At 40.4% G+C, this 24,855-nt stretch overlaps 1 protein-coding gene across 2 annotated transcripts in view; it reads left to right on the top strand.

The window, feature by feature from the left end:
• The window catches only part of LOC140463320 (metal transporter CNNM2-like), a 238,157-nt gene that overhangs the window by 168,609 nt on the left and 44,693 nt on the right, over positions 1-24,855 (top strand). For both annotated transcript variants that reach the window (XM_072557109.1, XM_072557110.1), the window contains exons 4-5: positions 10,072-10,241; positions 20,552-20,645. In XM_072557109.1, the coding sequence (XP_072413210.1) occupies positions 10,072-10,241; positions 20,552-20,645 (264 nt within the window). The remainder of the gene's footprint in view (positions 1-10,071; positions 10,242-20,551; positions 20,646-24,855) is intronic.

Raw genomic sequence — 24,855 nt, forward strand, 5'->3', positions numbered from 1 at the left:
TTAACCACCGCAACACATTAAATTGTCTTCAGTGACTATAATCTTGATTTTGATGCTTGCCTCATTATTTCTGAAATTGGCTGGCTGGTTTGTATACTTTGCAGTTTCCTCGCTAAAAATTTTCACCCCGCCCTTTTATCTTTTAAAAACATAATTAAATGTATCTCTTCAACCTACTCCTCCTAACCATCTCCAGTCTGGCTCAGAATTCAGATTTCTGCACCTAATTAGGACAAACCTTGGAATATGCTCTAAATTAAAGATGCCTTGCAAATGTACATCCAGCAGAAAAGAATTTATAAGCAAATAGGTAAGACCATAAGACATAGAAGTGGAAGTAAGGCCATTCGGCCCATCGAGTCCACTCCGCCATTCAATCATGGCTGATGCGCATTTCAGCTCCACTTACCAGCGTTCTCCCCGTAGCCCTTAATTCCTCTAGACAACAAGAATCTATCAATCTCAGCCTTGAAGACATTTAGCGTCCCGGCTTCCACTGCACTCCGTGGCAATGAATTCCACAGGCCCACCACTCTCTGGCTGAAGAAATGTCTCCGCATTTCTGTTCTGAAATGACCCCCTCTAATTCTAAGGCTGTGTCCACGGGTCCTAGTCTCCTCGTCTAACGGAAACAATTTCCTAGCATCCACCTTTTCCAAGCCATGTATTATTTTGTGCGTCTCTATTAAGTCTGCCCTTAATCTTCTAAACTCCAACGAATACAATCCCAGTATCCTCAGCCGTTCCTCATATGCTAGACCTGTCATTCTAGGGATCATCCATGTGAATCTCCGCTGGACACGTTCCAGTGCCAGTATGTCCTTCCTGAGGTGTGGGGACCAAACCTGGACACAGTACTCCAAATGGGGCCTAACCAGAGCTTTATAAAGTCTTAGTAGTACATCTCTGCTTTTATATTCCAACCCTCTTGAGATAAGAGACAACATTGCATTCGCTTTCTTAATCACAGACTCAACCTGCTTGTTTACCTTTAGAGAATCCTCGACTAGCACTCCCAGATCCCTTTGTGCTTTGGCTTTATTAATTTTCTCACCATTTAGAAAGTAGTCCATGCTTTTATTCTTTTTGCCAAAGTGCAAGACCTCACACTTGCTCACGTTAAATTCCATCAGCCATTTCCTGGACCACTCTCCCAACCTGTCTAGATCCTTCTGTAGCCTCCCCACTTCCTCAGTACTACCTGCCTGTCCACCTAACTTCGTATCATCGGCAAACTTCGCTAGAATGCCCCCGGTTCCCTCATCCAAATCATTAATATATAATGCGAACAGCTGTGGCCCCAGCACCAAACCCTACGGGACACCGCTCGTCACCAGCTGCCATTCTGAAAAAGAACCTTTTATCCCAACTCTCTGCCTTCTGTTAGACAGCCAATCCTCAATCCATCCCAGCAGCTCACCTCGAACACCATGGGCCCTCACCTTGCTCAGCATTCTCCCGTGTGGCACCTTATCAAAGGCCTTTTGAAAGTCTAGATAGACCACATCCACTGGGTTTCCCTGGTCTAACCTACTTGTTACCTCTTCGAAAAATTCCAACAGGTTTGTCAGGCGTGACCTCCCTTTACTAAATCCATGTTGACTTGTTCTAATCAGACTCTGCTCTTCCAAGAATTTAGAAACCTCATCCTTAATGATGGATTCTACAATTTTACCAACAACCGAGGTTAAGCTGATTGGCCTGTAATTTTTCATCTTTTGCCTTGATCCTTTCTTGAACAAGGGGGTTACAACAGCAATCTTCCAATCATCCGGGACCTTTCCTGACTCCAGTGACTCTTGAAAGATCTCAACCAATGCCTCTGCTATTTCCTCAGCCACCTCTCTCAGAACTCTAGGGTGTATCCCATCGGGGCCAGAAGATTTATCAATTTTAAGACTTTTTAACTTTTCAAGCACTATCTCTTTCGTAATGGCAACCATACTCAACTCAGCCCCGTGACACCCTTTAAGTTTTGGGATATTACTCATGTCTTCCACTGTGAAAACTGACGCAAAGTACTTGTTAAGTTCTCCTGCTATTTCCTTATCTCCCATCACTAGGCTTCCTGCATCAGTTTGAATTGCATCAGGTTATTGCTTTTTCTTTCCCCACTGATTTTAAATGTCCATTAAATGCTTTCATAGGATATTAAGGATGAACTTTAAAAATTGACTTTCTTCTTGGTTGCCAGTATTTGGGATTGCTCTCTTCCCCTGATTGCATATGTACATTACAGCTTCCATTTAAAATGTACAATTTGGGGTGTGAATTTTTGTATTGCAAGGCGAAGATTATGTTTAGGAAATTAGATTATTTCTATATATACTGCATAACATTAAAAACATTCCCACCCAAAGGATAGCACAAATTATTCCTGCAGTAATGTAAAACTACTTCAATGCTGTTGTTTAGGGCAAATTATATTTTTTTCTGATCGTGATCTGGAAGGAAATACAGGTTGAAGGGAAATAGTTCAGATTTACTACTATGACATTTTGAGAGTTTGAATTCAATTAGTAAAGAACTCTGGAAAAATAAAAACAACAGTGAACTTCTGAAGTGTCTTAAAACCCAATTGATTCACTGATATTTTTGTGTTCAAGAAAGGGAATCTGCCATCTCTATCTAACCTGGTCTATCTATATGCGGTGACACTTGATTACTCTCTAAAGTGCCCTCGCAAGTTATATAAAACAACTAAATTCTCTATCTAATAGCATTATAGGAACACCTTCATCATATGACAACAGTGATTCAAGAACACAGTGCACTATATATCTCCAGGAAATTAACAATGAATAATAAATGCCCTGCTAGTGACGCCTGCACTCCAGAAACTAGGGAATTAACTTTTAAAAATAAATTACTTATTTCCTAAACTGAGTTAGCAACCCCTCCCTGAAGTCTCCACGGTGAATAAATTTAAAGTCTTGCATAATTTTCTAAAACTTAGTACAACACTTCATTGCTGCAAATAGCACAGTATAACATAAAATTATATTTATTTATGGAGTAGTTCTCTGCTTGATAAGAAATTGGAACAGTACTTCCTGCATGGAGTACAAAAAGAATCCTATGCAGCAACAGTATGACCCTGACCTTCACTGTGGCCTAAGTGAGGCTGTCAGTTCATTGGTTGTGCAATGTACTTGACTAGGTTGTACTGCCCAAACTCATTTACTGTTAATATTTTTATAAGCATCAAAAGGAAACTTATTGCTGCTCACATAATTGAGACAGCATTCCCAGATTTATGGACAATGACTGATCAAGCTCTACCACCTCTTTTGTATTCCGTTTTCAGTTTCAGACAATGAACCTGGTTGGATCAAAAAAGAAGTACTCTTTACAGTATTCAACATGAGCTTTGGTAGAGTCTGCATTATGATAAAAATCTGGTAACAGCAAAGTTCCACAGCATTTTTAATGAGTGTTCCAACGACAACAGCACTTCAATTTACTCAGTGAACCCAGTAATTCATTGTTTGAATTGTGACATATTTAACTTAAGGTGCTATCTAACTGTATTTAAGCAATGTCTTAATGTAGTAATTTTTGTGTTTCACTTCTGTAAATTGGTTTTATGGTGAACACTGCTACAACTTGCTGGAAAGAAATGTTTTTACTTTTTTTAAGTAATGGCTTGATTTTGCTCAAACCTGTGGGACTGCAGGTACTTCTGTAATATGAGCTGTGAGTTAATTGTCAGTTGCCCAATTTTATCTGGACAGATTAAATTGTTCTTTTAGCATTTCAGTTTCACAGTGATTTCAAATAGTTTTCTTGTGACTGCTCAGATAATTTATTTATATGTAAGTGTTGCAGCTAACTTTTTTTTAACCCTGTGTTAAGGGAATGAAGCATTGGTGGGATTGCCGTTAAATGTCATTTTGCAGCAATAATTGCCGTGCATGTGTCACGCTCTGATGCATGTGGATGTCCAATGTAGATTGCTGTGTACTTGGCTGTTGTAATTGAATCAACACACACCATATGGAAATGTATGTGTAGCTTGAAGAAATATTAGATGGCAGTTGGTGACAGTTAATCCTAACGAAGCAAAGAATTTGAAAAAACTTGGCGAATGCTGGAGAAACTCAGCAGCTCTGGCAGTATCTATGGAGAAAGAAAACATACTTATGCTTGAGTACAGTATGATTTTTCTCAGGACTTAAAATTCTTTGGGGGAGGGGGGGAGGTGGAACAGTGGTAATGTTATTAAAGTAGTAATCCAGAGCACCCAAGCTAATGATTTGAATCCAACAGTGGAAGGTGGTTAAATTTGAATTCAGTAAATATCAGAATCTAAAAGCTCATCTAAAGATGTCACCATGTAACTGCTAAATGTTATAAAAATATGTATGGATCACTAATGTCCTTCAGGGAAATAAATCTGCCATCCTTACCTGACTTGCATGTGACTCCAGATCCATAGCAATGGGTCCTAACCACTCAAAGAAGGGAACCGAAGAAGGGTTGGATCTGTGTGGAGCATATTCAGGGGTTTTGAATAAAGACAGACCAAGACCTGGAGGCCTTTCACTTGTTTCCCGGAACTGTGAGGGAGTATTCTAGGGCTGTGAATGAGAGAGACAGAGGCAAAGCTGGAGCTTAAGCATTGGCTGGATGCATCGGAAAACCATGTTTTTAGACATGCTCATCCCTGACAGCTTCAGGATGTGCAGTCAGGGAAGGAACATGTGACCACCAGTCAGAAGATGGGAGGCAGGCAAGTAGGTAGGTAGTCAGGAAAGCCCCAGAGTGTATCTCACTCAAGAGAGTTGGAAAATGCTATGAGTGAAATACTATAAGTGCAGCCAGTGTTCAGCTGCACAAAAGAAGGAGGAGAAAGAAAGGAAGAGCAATAGTGATAAGAGACTCAGTAATGAAGGGTGCAAACAAGCATTTCTGCAAAGACTGATATAACTCCGGGATGGTGTGTTGTCTAGGGCAAGGATATAACTGAACAGCGACAGGGCATTCTGAAGAGGGAGAGTGCAAAGAGAGCAGGTGAATATCCACTTGAAGATGGGAAGAGGTTTAGATTCATGGATCACTTGATTTGTTTCAGAGGACGGTGGACCTGTGCAAGTTCCGGTTGCAACTGAGCCAACATGGGACTGAGATCCTCGATTTGCCCCTGTTGGAGGGGGGTTTGAATTGATTTGGCAAAGAGATGAGATGCAGAGAGGTGATACAATAATGCAGGGATAAATAAAGAAGAGAATGAAGTCAGTCCAGAGAGTCAAGCATATATAGTCAAGTTAAGGCACAAGGGAGCATAGTAAGACCAGGCACGTTTAATGCAAGAAGTCTTGCAAGTAAGGTAAATGAGATGCAGGTGCTGATTAACTTAGGGTGATATATTTTTGCTGTTCATGGAGACATGATTGAGGGAGGGAACAGCTGGAGCAAGACAGAGAGGTGTATAAATGAGGCAGTGTCTCAATATTAATCAAGTATTCAATTACTACACCTTTGTGGATTACATTTTAGAAAAGTTTCTCAACTGAGGCCATATGGCTAAAACTCAAAAACAGAAAGGAGGCAATCATATTGTTGACAGTGTACTAACAGACCCAAACAGTCAGCGAAAGAGCGTAGTAAATTTCAGAGAAATGTAAAAATAATGTAATAGTAGAAGATTTCAATTTAATATAAACTGCGATAATAATAATAAAAAAAACTGTGTGAAAGGGAGGTGAAATTCTTAAAAATGTATCCAGGAGAACATCTAAGCCGTACACAGCTCTACAGAGTAGGATGGTGCTGCAGCTAACTTTAGAAAAAGAAGGTAGCAAGTAGTAGAAGTATCAGAGGATGAGAATTTTGCTGAAAGTGACCATAACTCAATAAAATTTAGGGTAATTCTGGAAAGGACAAAGATTGACCATGTTCTGAGTTGGATGAAGAGCAGTTTCAATATAAAACAGTATTTAGCTGAGTGGACTGGATGTAGCTACTTGGAGGAAAATTTACATTAGGGCAGTTAGAATCTTTTAAGAAGGAAATAGTGAGAATGCAAGGTGTTGCTGTAAAGGTGAAAGGTACGAGTGAACCAACAAGTCCACAAGTCTGGATGTTGAGAAATATACAGAATTGAACAAGCTAAAAAAGGGAAACTTATGGTAGATACTCAGGGCTCAAAACAACAAAAGGCATCAGAAATAGAGAAAAACTGCAGAGGTTAATTAGAAAACAATGTGCAGAGACGATATACAGTATTCCTGTTAGGGTGAATGAAAAGGCTGGGAGGGATGAGGATGCTGGATGACTAAAGAAATTGAGGGTTTGCTTAAGAAAAAGAAGGAAGCGTATGTCAGTTATAGACAAGATAGATCAAGTGAATCCTTAGAAGAGTATAAAGGCAGTAGGAGTAACTTGAGAAAGAAATCAGGAGGGCAAAAAGAGGACATGAGATAACTTTGGCAAATAGAGTTAAGGAGAATCCCCAAAGGGTTTTTACAAATACATTAAGGACAAAAGGGTAACTAGGGAGAGAATAGGGCCCATCAAAGATCAGCAAGGCACCCTCTGTGTGAAGCCATAAGAGATGGGGGAGAAACGACACTAGTATTTTGTATGAGTGTTTACTGTGGGAAAAGTACATGGAAGATATAGAATGTGGGGAAATAAATGGTGACATCTTGCAAAATGTCCAGATTACAGAGGAGGAAAAGCTGGATGTTTTGAAAGACGTAAAAGTGAATAAATCCCCAGGACCTGATCAGGTGTACCCTAGAACACTTTGGGAAGCTCGGGAAGTGATTGCTGGGCCTCTTGCTGAAATATTTGTATCATCGATAGTCACAAGTGAGGTGTCAGAAGCCTGGAGGTTGGCTAACGTGGTGCCACCATTTAAGAAAGGTTGTAAGGACAAGTCAGGAAACTATAGACCAGTGAGCCTGATGTTGGTGGTGGGCAAGTTGTTGGAGGGAATCCTGAGGGACAGGATATACATGTATTTGGAAAGGCAAGGACTGATTAGGGATAGTCAACATGGCTTTATGCGTGGGAAATCATGTCTGACAAACTTGATTGAGTTTTTTGAAGAAGTAACAGAGGATTGATGAGGGCAAAGTGATATCCATGATCTATATGGACTTCAGTAAGGCGTTCGACAAGGTTCCCCATGGGAGACTGGTTAGCAAGGTTAGATCACATAGGATACAGGGAGAACTAGCCATTTGAATACAGAACTGGCTCAAAGGTAGAAGAGGATGGTAGTGGAGGGTTGTTTTTCATATTGGAGACCTATGACCAGTGGAATGCCACAAGGATTGCTGCTGGGTCCATTGCTTTTCATCATTTATATAAATAATTTGGATGTGAGCCTAAGAGGTACAGTTAGTAAGTTTGCAGATGACACTAAAATTTGAGGTGTAGTGTACAGCAAAGAAGGCTACCTCTGAATACAATGGGATCCTGATCAGATGGACCAATGGGCTGAGAGGTGGCAGATGGAATTTAATTCAAAAAATGCGAGGTGCTGTATTTTGGGAAAGCAAATCTTAGCAGGACTTTTACACTTAATGGTAAGTTCCTAGGGAGTGTTGCTGAACAAAGAGACCTTGGAGTGCAGGTTTATAGCTCCTTGAAAGTGGAGTCGCAGTTGGATAGGATAGTGAAGAAGGCGTTTGGTATGCTTTCCTTTATTGGTCAAGAGTGTTGAGTATAGGAGTTGGAGGGTCATGTTGCAGCTGTACAGGACATTGTTAAGGCCACTTTTGAAATATTGCATGTGGTTCTGCTCTCCTCCTTATCAGAAGGATGTTGTGAAATCTGAAAGGGTTCAGAAAAGAATTATAAGGATGTTGCCAGGGTTGGAGGATTTGAGTATAGGGAGAGGTTGAACAGGCTGACGCTGTTTTCCCTGGAGCATCAGAGACTGAGGGGTGACCTTATAGAGGTTTATAAAATCATGAGGGGCATGGATAGGATAAATAGACAAAGTCTTTTCCCTGGGATGGGGGAGTCCAGAAGTAGAGGGCATTGGTTTAGGGTGAGAGGGGAAAGATATAAAAGAGACCTAGGGGGGAACCTTTTCACGTAGAGGGTGTTGCGTGTGTGGAATGGGCTGTTGGAGGAAGTGGTGGAGGTTAGTACAATTGCAACATTTAAAAGGCATCCAGATGGGTATATGAATCGGAAGGGTTTGGAGGGATATGGGCCAGGTGTGGCAGGTGGGACTAGATTAGGTTGGGATATCTGGTCAGCATGGATGAGTTGGACTGAAGGGTCAGTTTCCGTGCTGTACATCTCTATGACTAATAGGAAAGTAAAGAGAGAGCTAGACAAAACACTGGTGGGTAAAATAAAGAGTAGTCTAAAGGCATTTCATGAGTATATTCGGGGCAAGAGCAAACCAGGAAAAGAGTAAGACCCATGATGGACCAAAGTGGCGATGTTTGTGTGGAGCTGGAAGATGTAGATGGGGTTTCAAATTAACACATTGCATCTGTATTCATTGTAGAGAAGGACAATGCAAGTATGGAAATCAGGAAGGGGAATACTGTGATATACTCGAACAAACTGCAATTGAAGTGGAGGAGGTATTAGTGTTTTAGCAGGCTTAAAACTGGATACATCCCATGCCTAAATGACATGTATCCCAGCCTGCTATGTGAGTTAAGAGAGGAGATTGCAGGGATAGAATTAATCTCCACTTGGAGAGAAAAGATGACTTGAAGATGGCCAGCATGAATCAAGTCTGACAGATTCATTGAGTTTTTTGAGATGACTAATTGTGTAAACAAAACATGTGGTATACAAGATAATGAGTGGAATAGATAGAGTCAGAGACTTTTCCCCAGGGCAGGATTGACCAGTACGAGGAGTCATAGTGTGAAGATATTAGGAGGAAGGTATAAAGGAGATGTCAGAGATAGGTTCTTTACAGAGTTGTGAATGCATGGAATGCGATGCCAGCGGTGATGGTGGAAGCAGAGTCACTGAGGACATTTAAGCGACTGCTGGACATGCACATGGATAGTTGTGAGTTGAGGGGTGCATAGGTTGTTATTATATTTTACATTAGGATTAAATCTCTGCATAACATCGTGTGCCAAAGGACCTGTTCTGTGCTGTACTTTTCTATGTTCTATGTTCTAAATGATGTAACTACATTGGATTTCAGGCAAACTCTTGATAAACTGTTGCATGGGAGACTGGTCAAGAAGGTAAGAACCCAAGGGATTCAGGGCAGTTTAGCATATTGGATCTAAAATTAGCTTAGTGGCAAGAGACAGAGGATGATGGTCAAAGGTTATTTTTGACTGGAAGCCTGTGTCCAGTGGCATACCATAAGCTTTGTTGCTAGGTGCGTTGCTGTTTGTAGTGTACGTTAATGGTCTAGAGATGAATTTGAGATTTGACTATAAGTTTGCCAATAACATGGCAATTGGTGTCTTGGCAAATAGTGAGGGAGATGACCTTAAACTACAGGATGAAATAGACAGGCAGGACATTGGTAAATAGTATATAATCCTGAACTGTGTGTGGTGATGAAATTTGGTTTTGTCATTTAAGTATTTAGGTGAACACTTGAACTATGAGGCTACAAGTGGAGTGCTGGAAATGGGATTAAAGTAGATAGTTGATTGATGATCAAAATGAACTTGATGGGCCGAACGGTGCCTCTTCTTGCTGTGAAACTGTATGACTGAATGGTTGAACAAACCATTTGGTCTAGGGTAATTAAGGATCTGTAACAAAAGTTGGCTTTGCCAGCAATTCCCACATCTCTCGAGAGGGTTAAAGAAAAACCTGTGGTCCATCAATAAATAAAGTGCTAATTTGAAAGCAGACTCTTACTTATCACATTGCCTGACTCTTACAACACCAAAATAGCGATTCAACTTCATTTTAAAACTTTAAAAACTAAATTATTTCTCAAAAAGAAGTCTTTGTGGCAGGGCCTATGGATTTAAATAGGTGCCATGAGATCAGTTTTAAGCATTTTTATTTTGGCTATTTTTATTCTACCTGAACTTTAGTGACAGTCATTGTTGATTCTAATAGAAGGCTTGGGTCGTTTGAATATACTGATGTTTCTGTTCATGATTTCAGAAGTGGAGCCATTCAGCCCTACACAGATGTCAGAGAAGATCTTACTGAGGCTGCTCAAACATCCTAATGTTATTCAGGAAATGAAGTTTGATGAAAGAAATAAAAAAGCCCCAGAACATTACCTCTTCTATCGGAACAAACCTGTAGACTATTTTATCCTTGTTTTACAGGTGTGTTTTTAACCCTAAGAATTATGTAAAAGCATAGTATGTTGTAGAAATCTATTCATAGGTATACGATTGCAGTTAATGTTCACTGTGGTAAAATGTTTCTGAATTATATGTTACAGCCGGAGCACCACGTTTTCTTATTTTCAAGCCTGAGTGATGTTATGTAGGACTTTATTATGTGAGATATGCAAAATTACAATATAGTGGGTTATAACTGACATGTTAAATTTTGATCATGCATCGGCATATAAGTATTGCCTTCTAATCCAATTCAGAAGGTACTATAATTTGAATAGAAGTAAGCAGCTATTCATTCACAAAAAAGCAAAATAATCCAGATCTTTGAAACCTAAAATGAACACAGCGCTGAAGAAACTCAGCAAGTCTGGCAGAGTCTTTGGAGAGAGAATTTCATGTCTGTTATGACTTTTTGGTTCTGAAGAAGTCATACCAACATGAATGTTAAGTCTGTTTCTCTCTCCACAGATGCTGTCAGGCAATTGGTAAGAATTGATTAGAAGAAGAACTCTCAGTATGTGTCCAATTTCTTCTTGAATTTTACTGTTGAAACAGCTTCCACCAACCTTTCAGAATGTATTTCAAAACACAGAAACTTGCAATGTGAAAATATATTTCCTCAAGTTGTCGCTAATTCTTTTATCTATTTATAGACTCTATTGTCATTGGAAATCATTTCTGCTAGTGTACTCTTTTACATTAATTCATGATTTTGGTCACCACTTCAACTTCGTCTCTCTTGCCCCACCAAAGAAAGGCTTCTCTTGCTCCAAGGAGCATAGTCAGCTGTCTTCAAATGTCTGCAACTCCTTATCCCTGTTACTAATCTGGTAAATCTCACCTATACCATCTCTTAAGAACTTAACATCCTTCCTAAAATACGTTACTCAGGATTGAATATTATACTCCAGCTGAAACCTAGCCAATGTTTAAAAAAGGGTTAGTAGAAACTTGTGCATTCTGTGCCTTTACAAAAAAAAATGCCAAGGTCATGTTTTTGAATAACCCTCTTGACATCTCTGCCTATCTTCAAAGATGTGGGCTCGCTTTAAAATTACATAATTTGTTTACAAATAAAACCAAAAAACTGCAGATGCTGGAAATCAGACTGAAGGATAAATTGCTGGGAAAATCTCAGCAGGTCTGGCAGCATCTGTGGAGAGAAAGCAGAATTAATGTTTTGCATCCAGTGACCCTCCTGCAGATTGTAGCTAGGTAAAGGTTGGTGTATATGCTAGAGAAGGGGAGGGGGGAGGAGCAACGAATAGATGGAGATCAAGCCCAGAGAGAGAGAACACCAGTTGGACCCATAAATGAATGGGTTAAGGTCAGCTTAGGGGAGTCAATAGCTGCTAACTGGGATCATTTGGGCAATGGGATGGTTGCGATAGCAACCTGTATGATGACAAAGTTGGGGTAAAAACATGGAAGAAGGTACTCAGAACCTAAAATGATTGAAATAAAAACTGAAATTGCTGGAAAAGCTCAGCAGATCTAGCAGCATCTGTGAAGAGAAATCAATATTAGGTCTAGTGACCCTTCCTCACAGTTAACATTAACTCTGATTTCTCTTCACAGATGCTGCTAGACCTGCTGAGCTTTTCCAACAATTTCTGTTTTTGTTTTTGATTTGCAGCACCTGCAGTTCTTTCGGTTTTTACCTAAAATTATTGAACTCTAAAATGAGTTCTGAAGCCTGCACAGTCTGCAAGCAGAAACTGATTCACTGTTTTTCCAGCTTATGCTGACCTTTGGAGCAGTGCAGCAAGCCTGAGACAGAGATGTTGACCAGGGATCATGGTGATGTGTTGAAGTGGCAGACAACAGGAAGCTCAGGGTTAGGAACAACGTAGGTGCTCCGCAGAGTGGTCGTCACTCTGCGTTTTGTCTCCCCACTGTAAAGGAGAGCACATTCCCATTGATTGCAGGATGGCAGGTTACCTAAACAGTGCACCCTCTGGAGAAACATGAAATCGCTGATAGCAACTTCTGGATTGCTGCTGTGTTTTGTACATGTGGATTTCCAGAACTACCATCACTTTGATGGAGTATTGATGATGAATTCTGAAACTTTCATAATCATTACTACCATAATCCTTGTGTATTGCTCCTCATCCTTTTTGCCAAAATGCTTGAGTTAAATTGCATTTACCATTTCACCAGTCTTTTCTTAAAATTTATTGCTATCGTCATTGTTTATTATGTCTCAGAGCTGAGTCATTTGCAGACTTTGAAAGAATGTTCTGAGTTTAACTATGCCATTAATATTAATCAAAAACATCAATGCTTCTAATACCAGTCACTAGGGATCAGTATTATGTGCTTCCCTTCAGTTGGAAGAAATATGTTTCTTCAATATTTGTTGCTTTCTCTTACTTAACCAACTTTGTGCCTATGTATCTGCTGTTTCTTCAATACCACAGGCTTCAATTTTACATAAAGTCTAAACTTTGATCATAATTTACTGAAGTATGTCATCATCCCTGGTCTAAATATTTATATTTGCACATCCATAATTACCCTTGAGAAGGTGGTGGTGAACTGCTGCCTTTAACTGGTGCATGCCATGTGATGTAGCTACACTCAGTGCTGTTAGGAGAGTTCCCCAATTTTGATCCAGTGACAGTGAAGAAACAATGTTACGGGTCCATGCCAGGATAATGACTTGGAGGGGAACTTGCAGGTATGGTTTCCCTATGTCTATACTATATTGTCCTTTGAGATGTTACATTCATGGTTTGGAAGGTGTTGCCTTGAGAAGCCCTGGTGAACTCTGTAGTACATCCTGTAGGTAGTACATATGCTGCTACTTTGTGTCAGTAGTGGAGGGGGAATGAATGTGGAAGGCAGATGCAATGTTCAAGAGGGCAGCTTTCTGTTAGATGGTGTCAAACCTCTTGAGTGTTAATGGAGCTGCACTCATCCAGGCAAGCAGAGATTATTTCCTGGCTTGTGTCTTGTAGATGTGGACAGGTTTTGAAGAGGTGAGTCACTCACCACAGAATTCCCAACCTCTAATCTTTCTTGTAGCCACAGTATTCATATGGCTAGTCCCATTCAGTTCCTGGTCAGTACTTTCTAGAGTTTTGACAGTGGGAAATTCGGTAATGCTTAATGCCATTGAATGTCAAAGGGCAATGGTCAAATTCTTCCTAAATGGAGATTGTCACTGCCTGACACTTCTGTAGCGTGGATTTTACTTGCTGTGCATTAACCTAGCCTGAATCTTCTAGTCCTGGTGTATTTGGATATGGGCTGCACAGTATCTGAGGAATCACAAATGGTGCTGAACATGCAATTATCAGCAAACATCCCCACATCTGACCTTAAGGTGAGGCAGCTGAAGATGCTAGGGCCTATGACACTATCCTTCAGTATAAAGATTTAATTATACCTCTCTCAGCCATGAATCTATGCATGTCTGGTCCCTATTTGCTGCATTTCTTGACAGCTATATTTGGCTTTGCAGATTATTGAATTTGTACTTTCTAAAGTTTGCAATATTATTGTCAGGAAAGCTGCTCAAATGCACCATGGACTCTATGAAATATGGCGCATATCCATAAATATTTCATTCCAGAGGGTCCACATCTTGAGACTTTGTGAGAGCATGTTATTTCATGGCTGCTACCAAGCACTTGGTTTTGATCACCCAATTGCCTTGACCAATTTGTATGCATATCTGTATAGTTTTTCGGTTTCTTCCTCCAAAATAAATGTATGAAGTAGATGCTTTAATAAAAATAAGGCATAGGTGAGACCACATCTTGAATACTGCATATAGTTTTGGTCTTAATATTTAAGAAAGGTTGTAAATGGTTTGGAAGAAATTTTTAGGAGGGTTATTGAATTGATATTTGAAGCAAGTGGGTTGTCTTATGACGATAGATACTGAGGGATGACTTTATTGAAATGTATAAGATTCTGTGTGGTCTTGATGGCTGGACTTGGAAAAGATGTTCCATCTCATGGATGAATCCAGAATGAGGGTGCATTTTGTTTTTTTTTTATATATTCACTTATGAGACCTGGGTGTCACTGACTGGGCCAGCATTTATTGCCTGTCCCTAGTTGCCCTTGAGAAAGGTGGTGGTGAGCTGCTTTCTTGGACCTCTGCACTGGGTTGACTGATAATGCCCTTAGAGAAGTAATTCCAGGATTTTGACACAGTGACAGGAGCAGAGATAGATTTCTAAGCGAGTTTTGAGAAGATTTGTTGCTCAGGTCCAGGTTCTGGATAGAGGTTTGCTCGCTGAGCTGGAAGGTTCGTTTTTGGACGTTTCCTCACCATACTCGGTAACATAATCAGTGAGCGCCCCCCCCCCCCCCCCCCCCCCCGAGAAAAACAGGAAATGACATCACTGGAAATGATGTCACCAATCCAAGGAAACCTAAACACACAAATAGAAAGCGGGCCATGCACCAGTGCTTCTCCAGAGGCTCACTGATGATGTTTACCTAGTATGGTGACAAAATGTCTGAAAGTGAACCTTCTAGCTCAGCGAGCAAATCTACATTCATACATTTCCAAGTCAGGATGGTGAGTGGCTTGGGAGGGAACTAAAATGTGGTGGTGTTCCCATGTACAGAGGAACCTTGATTATCCAAAGGACGTGGGCAGGGAGTATTTTGTTTGGTTAATCGGGTGCTAAATAATCGGTGCAGGATAGCTACGCATTGGACCTTGCGATCTTGTTCGGATCATCCAAAATTCAGTTAATCAAATACCAGACAATTGAGGTTCCTCTGTATATGCTCTCCTTGGCGATCAAGATGGAAGTGGTCATGTGTTTGGAGAGTACTGTCTTACGATCATTGGTGAATTTCTGCATTGCATCTTGTAGATGGTACACAATTCTGCTACTGTGTGTCAGTGGTGGAGTGAGTGGATGCTTGTGAATGTGGTGCCAATCAAATGACCTGCTTTGTCCTGGATGGTGTCAAGCTTCTTGAGTGTTGTTGGAGCTGCATCCATCCAAGCAAGTGGGCAGTATTCAATCACAATCCTGACTTGTGCCTTGCAGATGGTGGACAGGCTTTGGGGAGTCAGGAAGTGAGTTACTGTCCACAGTATAGCTGCGCCATTGAGAGCATTCTATCTGGATGTATCACTACCTGGTATGGCAACTGTACCATTCATGTTTGGAGATGGTTACAGAGAGTGGTGAACTCAGCCCAGACAATCACTAAGGCCAACCTCCCATCTATAGAATCCATCTACCAGGCCTGCTGTCAAGGAAAGACCGCCAGCATTCTCATTGATCCATTCAACCTCTACCATCGGGAAGAAGGTACAGAAGCCTGAAAACATGCCCCAGCAGGTTTCAAAACGGTTTCTACCTTACTGTTGTTAAATACTGAATTGACTCTCAAGCTCTTAGCATTCGCCCTGTTTTTGCCATTGTTTACCTATTATTTACTTATCTATGCTACTTAACTATGTGATCTGCCTGTATTGCTTGCAAAACAAAGCTTTTCACTGTGCCTTGGTACACGTGACAACAATTAAATTAAATTCAATTCAATTCAGTATTCCTTGCCTATGACCACCTCTTGTATCTGTTGTGTTTACATGACTAGCCCAGTTGGGTCCTGGTTAGTAGTAATCCCAAGGATGTTGATAATGGGGGTATTCAGTGATAGCAGTGAATGTCAAGGGGCAGTGGTTAGATGGTCTCTCATTGGAGATGGTCATTCCTTGGCATTTGTGTGGCATGAATGTTTCTTGCCATTTGTCAGTCCAAGCCTAGAGATTGTCCAGATCTTGTTGTATTTGCACATGGACTGCTTCAGTGTCTGAGGAATTGTGAATGGTGCTGAACTTTGTCAATCAGCGGCAAACATTCCCACTTCCAGCCTTATAATGGAGGGAAGGTTATTCATGGAGCAGCTGAAGATGGTTGGGTCATGGACACGACCATGAAGAATTCCTGCAGCAATGTCCTGGAGCTGCAATGACTGGCTGCCAACAACCATGACTGTCTTCATATGTGCTGGGTATGGTTCTAACCATTGGAGAGTTTACCCCCTGATATTCAATGATTCCAGTTTTGCGAAGGCTCTTTGATGCTACACTTGGTTGAATGCAGCCTTGATGTCAAGGGCTGCCACTCTCACCTCCCCTCTGGAATTTAGCTCTTTTGTCCATGTTTGAACCAAGGCTGTAATGAGGTCATGAGCTGAATGGATCTTGCTGAATCCAAAATGGGCATCCCTGAGTAGATTATTGCTGTGCAGGTGCTGCTTGATAGCAGTATCATGAACACACTCCCATCACTTTACCGTTGATAGAGAGTAGATTGGGGCAGTAATTGCCTTAGTTGGCTTTATCCTGCTTTTTTGTGTATAGGACATGCCCAGGCAATTTTCCCACAATGACAGGGAAAATACCAGTGTTGAAACTGTACTGAAAGAGCTTGGCTAGGGGAGCAGCAAGTTCTGGAGAACAAGTCTTCACTACAGTTGTCAGAGTCCATAGCTTTTTGTAATATCAGGTGCCTCCAGCCATTTCTTGATAGCATGTGGAGTGAAGGCTGGTATCGATAATGCTGGGGACCACTTGAGGCCAAGATGGATCATCCACTTGGCATTCCTGGCTGAAGATTGTTGAAAATATTTCATCCTAGTCTTTTGCACTGATGTGTTGGGCTCTTCCATCATTGAGGATGGAGATATTTGTGGAGCCTCCGCCTCCAGTGTGTTGTATGATTGTCCATCACCATTCATGACTTGAAGTTGCAGGGTTGGAGAGCTGTAGAGCTTAGGTTAGATCTGCTGGTTGTCTGTTCACTTAGCTTTATCACTTGCCGATGGTTCAATTTGACATGCAGGTAGTCCTGTTTCGTAGCTTAACCAGGTTGATAACTCATTTGTTTTTTGGTATGTCTGGTGCCACTTCTGGATGCCTTTTTGAATTCTCCATTGAATCAGGGTTGGTCGTCTGGCTTGATGGTAATGGTTGAGTGGGGGATATACCAGGCATTGGGGTTGCAGATTGTGCTGGAGTACAGTTCTGCTGCTGTTGATAGCCCATAGTGCCTCATGGATGCTCAGTCTTGAGTTGCTAGATCTGTTTGAAGTCTCTTCCATTTGGCATGGTGATAGTGCTACACAGAACAATGGAGGGTATTCTCAATGTGAAAGCAGGACATCATCTCCACAAGGATTGTGTGGTCGCTCTTATTGGTACTGTTGTGGACCAATGTATCTGCAGCTGACACATTAATGAGGATGAGGTCAAGTATGTTTCTCCCTCTTGTTGACTCCCTCACCACCTGCAGAACCAGTCTAGCAGCAATATCCTTTAGAACCCAATCTGCTCAATCAGTAGTGCTGCTGCCAAACCACTGTTGGTGGTGGACATTGAAATTCCCCCGTCCAGAGTATGTTTTGAGTTCTTGTCGCTCTGTTCTTCCCCCAAGTGTTGTTCAAGATGGACGATGACAACTACTTCACGTCAGGGAGAATACATGATAATCAACAGGAGGTTTCCTTGCCCATGTTTATCTGAAACCATGAGACTTCATGGGGTGTCAATTCAATGTTGAGGAATCCTAGGGCAAATCCCTGTTACTATATACACTGTGCCTCCACCTCTACAGTCTTGCTAGTGGGACAGGTCATATCTAGGGATGGTGCTGGTGGTGTTTGGGGCATAGTCATGCTCTCAGAATCCTACCTGACAGACAGTGTCAGGTTGTTGCTGGACTGGTATATTAAATAGTTCTCCCAATTTTGGCACTAGCCCCCAGATATTTGTAAGGAGGACTTTGCAGGGTTGAAAGGGCTGTTTATGCCATTGTCTTTTCTGTATCTTAGGCCAGTGCTAGTTGGTCTGCCCGGTTTCATTTCTTTGTTGAGACTTTATATTGATTGATATAACTGAATAGCTTGCCTGGCCATTTTAGAGGGCAATTGTGAGTCAACCATTTTGCTATGGTTCTAGAGTCACATACAGGCCAAATGACAGACTGCTTCCCTGAAGGACAATAATAAGCCAGATGGGTTTTTCCAACAATCCGCAATGGTTTTCTCATCATCAGTAGATTAATTCTAGTTATCTTTTATTGTATTAAACTTTCTATCATTTGCCATGGAGAAATTTGAACCTGGGTCCCCAGAGTATTAGCTGAGTTTCTGGATTAATGGTCTTGCGATAATGCCTCTAGGCTTTCACCTCTCCAATCAACTAAAATTAGGGGTTGCCTTTTAGGACAGGGGATTTTTTCTCTCTGCGGTCTGAGAGACTTTGGAACTTTCTTCCACAATAAGGGGGTCATTGAATATGTTTAAAGAAGAGATAGCTAGATCCTTAGGTAGGAGAATAAAGAATAGATGAGAAAGTGGAATTCCAACACAGTGAGATCAATCACAATCCTATTGAACTGTAAAACAGGTTTGAGGGTGCCGAATGGCCTACTGCTGCTATTTTTATGATCGTATGTAGCAATTGAAAGGCTGCTTTTAAATTGGGTAACACTGTTTGTAGTTTGTGCGGGGGGAAGTGGGTAGGTTTAGCCTTTTGGTCGCATTTGCTCAACAATTTTGGGGGTCGCAATGTATGCACTCTGCAAGTTCTGCACTACAGAGGGCTGCTTTATAGTAGAGCACCAGTGAATTTCATTTCACAGGTCTCCATTTATTCCCTCAAATGGTATGCCACCATAAGGTGGTGATTGCCCTTGACATCAAGACTGCAGTTGATTGATTATGACATTGAGAACCATGATAAAACTGAAGGGATTGGGGTCAAGGGATTTGACCAAGTCAATTCCAGTCAATGCTGGTTGTAGTGGCACTTTGCAAAAAGACTGATTTCTGAAGATCACTTATATCAACCTCAGAACATTTCTGCAGGATGCCTCAAGGTAGGATTCTAGGTCCAACCACCTTGAGTTACACGATTAATTATCTTCTGCCCATCACAAGAGCAGAAATGGGTATATTCCTTAATGATTGTAGTGTTTGGTATGATTCACAACTCATCAGACACTATTAATTCTCTGCCTGCATGCTGAAAAACCAAAACAACATTAAGGATTGCATTGATAAATTGCAGATAACACTCAAGCAATAAAATTGCCAGTCTTGAACATGAGAAATTACCTCACCAACTCCACTTGATATTCTATAGGACTTCAAACCCGCTAACCACATCCTTGAGGTTACTATTGACCAGAAACTGAATAAGGCCACCAATATAAATACTGTGACTATAAGAGCAGGTCAGAAATTAGAGTTTTGCAGTGAACAACAGCTCTCTTTCCCCAGTCTTTTTCCCATCATATGTAAAGCCTAAGTTAGGAGTGTGATGGAACACTCTACATTCACCTAGATGAGCGCAAACTTAACAACACTGAAGGAGCTCAATATAATCCTTGATAAACCTTGATCTATGACCTTAAACACTCACTCCGTCCACCACTGGTCTATAGCGGCAGTAGTTTATATGTAAACCTTCTACAAACTATACTGTAGCATCCTAAAGAGGTTCCTTGACCAACACCTTTTTGTTTTGATTTGATTTATTATTGTAACATGTACTGAGATATAGCAAAAATTATTGTTTTGCATGCTATCCAGCAAATCAAACCTTAAGTACCTCAATGTAATAGATCAGAATGAAGAATACAGTGTTATAGCTGCAGAGAAAGATCAACTCCAATATATGAGAGGTTCATTCAAAAGTCTGATAACAGTAGGGAAGAACCTGTTCTTGATACCCGTAACTACAACTTTTACTACTTAGAAGATCAAGGGTCAATACATGGGAGCACTAGCACTTGCAAGTTCTTCTCTAAGGCAAGAATCATCCTGATTTAGACCTATATTGCCATTCCTTCATTGTCACCTGGTCGAGGCACTGTTACTCCCCCTCAAAGAACATGAGTGAATCAACACCAAGTGGACTGCAGCACTATTTTAGTAGCATCAGGATTATGGTCTTGAAAGGGAAATAGTTCACTTCCTTGATTCTTAAAAATTGGAAAATCATAAACTTATACCTAGCACTTGAACATTGTTATTCTTAATTTGAAGCCCTTTAATTTTTATTTGTAGCAGCTTGTGTTTACTAAATGTCCTCCACTTAATTCACAGTCACATTCAGAGAATATTTTGTAGAAATTGACTTTACAATGTTTCAGAATCCTACAATTTAAGTTGAAGTCATTTTTAGATTGTTGAAATTGAGTCAGGCAGCATGTTTAGTATAATTGATATGCATGCATGAAGAATTAGTCTGTGTTTATTGAATGGTGGTTTAATCATGTTAATTGTTCTTTTGTGACTAGGGGAAAGTGGAGGTGGAAGCTGGAAAGGAAGTAATGAAGTTTGAAGCTGGTGCTTTCTCTTATTATGGCATGATGGCTCTTACATCTTCTCCAGGTACGAATCTTAATTGGTTAGAGTTAGCCTAGTTATAGAGATTCATATACAATATAAAATTAAAATAAATAGTGAAGTTTTTGGATCCACTGAATAATTAGCTGGTTTATTGAAAATTACACATTAAAGTTTAAAATAATCTATTCCAACTTATGCTTTAAATAATGTACTAGGCTACTAGACATGTTTTTAATCTGAGTTGGTGTATCTGATACTACAGTTAGTAAAGCTGTCATACTCATTAATGTATTGTAAAACTAAATATTATCCAGATCAAAGTTAAAAATCACACAACAGGTTATAGTCCAACAGGTTTAATTGGAAGTACACTAGCTTTCGGAGCGACGCTCCTTCATCAGGTGATTGACACAATCACCTGATGAAGGAGCGGTGTTCCGAAAGCTAGTGTGCTTCCAATTAAACCTGTTGGACTACAATCTGTTGTGTGATTTTTAACTTTGTACACCCCAGTCCAACACCGGCATCTCCAAATCATGACTATTATCCAGATCAGTGTGATTTGCATTATGAGATCTAACAATCTATAAGTGAATAGGTATAATGTACAAAACAAAAGCAAAATACTATGGATACTGGAAACCTAAACAAAGTATAAAATTACCAAATATAGTGTGGCAACATTGGTGGATAAAAAAAAATTTCAGATAAAGATGTTACATTTCTGATCTGATCAAAGTTATAATGCTGTAACCTGGATCAGCTACACTTCAACTCTTGCCCAGTTTCAATCCTGCACCACGGTTCTTGCCTATCCTTCAGAGCCCAGCTTCTCCTGCCAAGTGGACCAAACCTTCAGTTGGAGAGTTCCATTACAGCACTAGAAGGTTAGGGGCAAAACTGGGTAGGCCCCCTTTTACTGCAGTTTCTGTCTGAAGATAGATTTAAATATTCAGTGTTAGTTTTAGTGAATAGGTGAATGCTTTATGATGATAGGCTATGACACTGTGTGATTTATTTATATCTTAATATATATTTTTAAGAGATTAAATTTTAAACCTGTGGCACATGGGTGTTGGTCTGTTTTCATGAAAAGGTTTAAAAATTAGTTCAAATAGCCTTTCCATGATGACTTTAAAGCCAGTATGTGTTAAAAAGACCGGATGACAGTAAGAGCTGCTGAAGTGTTTAAAAAAGTTTGTTTATATTGGTGGAGTTTACAACAGGGGGTGAAAACATTATGCCATTAGCTGTAGCAGAATGTAGGGTGAGCAAGTTTTTAAAATGTATTTAAAATTTATTTTAAATGCTTTTGGATTCAAGTTAGAACCTGACGGAAATTCAATGCAGCTAGTCTGTCCGAGAAAAGGAGATTGCTCAGAACAGTTAAGGGAATGTTACCCCAATGAAATAGTTTAGTTTGTGAAACCTCTAGACCAGCAGTATTTGGTTCAAACTCTTGCTGCTTACGAAAAGGCTGGGTCTCGGTTGATCAAATACTCAAATAAAAGTCTTTGCAGTATTCAGGCCAGGAGCTAAGAAGAAATAGATGAGTCAAATCTGCAGATTGGACAGAAAGGTTTCTCTGGATTTGGTTAACTGTAAAGTTGTGATGTTAAGGAGTAGATGGGATTTAGTTTTGCAAAAGAATTGAAATATTTCAAATTGGTTTCTATTTTAAATAGATTTGGTTTGTGTTTTAATTCTTTGAGTAGGGTGAGAGTTAGTAGTTATGGTTATTTCTAACCCTAACATTAAAACCCTATCTGCAGTTTTGGGTATCATTTCTGTGAAAGACAGCCATGTTAAATCCCTTAAAAAAAAATCTATCAAGCTAGATTTCATTCTTGGACCTGGCTTGTCCATTGTAACAACAGCTGGGATCATAACCGCTTGAATAAACAGAGCAGGAAGATATGTGAGATAAGCGGGTAGGGTGAGTGACGAGAGTAACAAATGGATAGGGTGCAAGTGGTTGAGGCAGGTCAGATCAGGCGGAGTGATCGATTATAATGGTCAGCTGTTGGGGAGCTAGTCTGGCCAAGTCAGGATTTAGCGGGATGAAGGGGTTATTATGGTATCAGTTCTGTATTTAGGACTAGGTCTTTCCTTGTCTCGACATATCCTGGCTAATTATCCAGGTACGTATCGTGGAACTGTCCCATCTTCGATTGTAGCTCAGTGGTTGAGAGTTCTGCAGAGTGTCCGGGAGCAGGAGAGTTGCCTGTCACAATTCGTGAGGAGTTCAGCTCATCAGATGTCCTTGGGCAATGATGCTCTTCTTGGTTTGTACATCGGCACGGTGGCACAGTGGTTAGCACTGCTGCCTCACAGCGCCAGAGACCCGAGTTCAATTCCCGCCTCAGGCGACTCTGTGTGGAGTTTGCACATTCTCCCCGTGTCCGCGTGGGTTTCCTCCCACACTCCAAAGATGTGCAGGTCAGGTGAATTGGCCATACTAAATTGCCCATAGTGTTAGGTAAGGGGTAAATGTAGGGGAATGGGTGGTTTGCGCTTTGGCGGGGCGGTATGGACTTGTTGGGCCGAAGGGCCTGTTTCCACACTGTAAGTAATCTAATCTAATCTAATCTAATTTTGTCTCTGTTGATCCGGAGTGTGTGTGTGTGTGTGTGTGTGTGTGTGTGTGTGTGTGTGTATTGTGTGTTACTGAATTTGTCATCACATATGCAGCTGCACCATTCTGTCTGTGGGTGGGGCTTCTTAAGATCTAGGAAGTGTATGGCTTTGATCCTATAAATACAGTGTCACAAGAATGAAATTTATTTTGTCCTAAATTTCTGTAGGAAAACTCTTCTAATTGAATTTCGAAAGAAAAATAATTTATATTAGTTGAATTTCAAGAATTTGTGCAGGATCTGAGCAGCATAAATTGAAGTGTAGATTCAAAAAAAACTTTTCAAAATAAATTTCCTTGAGAAAATGGATTTTTATTCCTAGATAACCACTCCAAAGCTCATGGCGAAACATTAAATAGTCCTCCTAAGGAGCTGATTGAGTACAAGTTTCCTTAGTAACAGGCAATGGCCTGGTCAGATGGAATTCATCACCTGAGCAGACCCATATGGGAACAAAGTAAAACAGACCCTCGGACTCTTGTGGCACAATGGTAATATCACTACCTCTGAACCACGCGACCTGGGTTAAAGTTCCTCCGCTGCATAGATGTGTAACAACATCTCTAAGCAAGTTGATTAGGGAAAAAAAGTCTATAATGCAGATCCACATATTAAAAGAATAGCAGACCCAAGGGTTCTTGTGGTGAAGTGTTAATGTCCCTATCCCTGGACTTGGAGGCCCTGGTTCAAATCCCCCCCCTACTCCAGAAGTGTATAATATCTCCTGAACAGGTTGATTAGAAACTATCTAGATGAGAGAACTAATTGTAAAATCTCCAAGTTTACAAATGGCACAAAGCTGCTTGGGAAGGTGAACTGTGAGACATTTATTAGACCATAACTAGATAACTTTCAAAACAAAAACAGACCGAGAAGGGATTTTGTGGCACATTAGTAGTCATAGAGCTGTATAGCTCGGAAACAGACCCTTCCATCCAAATCATATTTAAACCCTTTGAACCCAGGGATGTGTCTGCGGAACTGTGTGTCTGGACTGAGGCTGGCCTATGTCTGCCACGAGTACTAGTTCTATTTTGGTGTTTAATAATAAAGCATGTTTCACTCCAGTTGGTCTTCTGAAGTTATTACGTATTCCAAGATATCTTTGAATATACAAGATTGCAAACTAATCTGGATGAATGCAGTTAGTTTTTCAGAAATGTGTAAGTATAGAATAAAATGCAGCAATTAGGGTAGAAATGGGTTCTGAAATTTACTGGCTGAGGGTCAGGTCAAAGGGGAAGAACTAATATATATGAATCATGTAAAACATGGAATATCTAACAATGTTTGGAATATCCAATTTGCTCATTCTATAGGCTATGTGTAAGCTAAAGTGGCAATCTAGTCCTTTGATATATAAAATATGAAATTTAAATGTCTTCAGGAGAAATTTGTGTTTTTATCACTACTTTAAGTGCATTGTTATTTCCATTTTAAGGTGCCTTTTAGGAGTTTGTGGTGGTTCAGCATTACGTTTGACAGCCCTCTAGTGGATTTTTTAAGGATAGCATTGTATATTAGTGTTTTCTCCCCTTTGCATCTTAAGTAATAAAAACAAAAGATCCTTGGGAATAAATAATTAGGATTACTTTAATTCATCAAAACAGTCCTCA

Source organism: Chiloscyllium punctatum, chromosome 38, assembly GCF_047496795.1.
Source record: "Chiloscyllium punctatum isolate Juve2018m chromosome 38, sChiPun1.3, whole genome shotgun sequence".
Classification (NCBI taxonomy): Eukaryota; Metazoa; Chordata; class Chondrichthyes; order Orectolobiformes; family Hemiscylliidae; genus Chiloscyllium; species Chiloscyllium punctatum.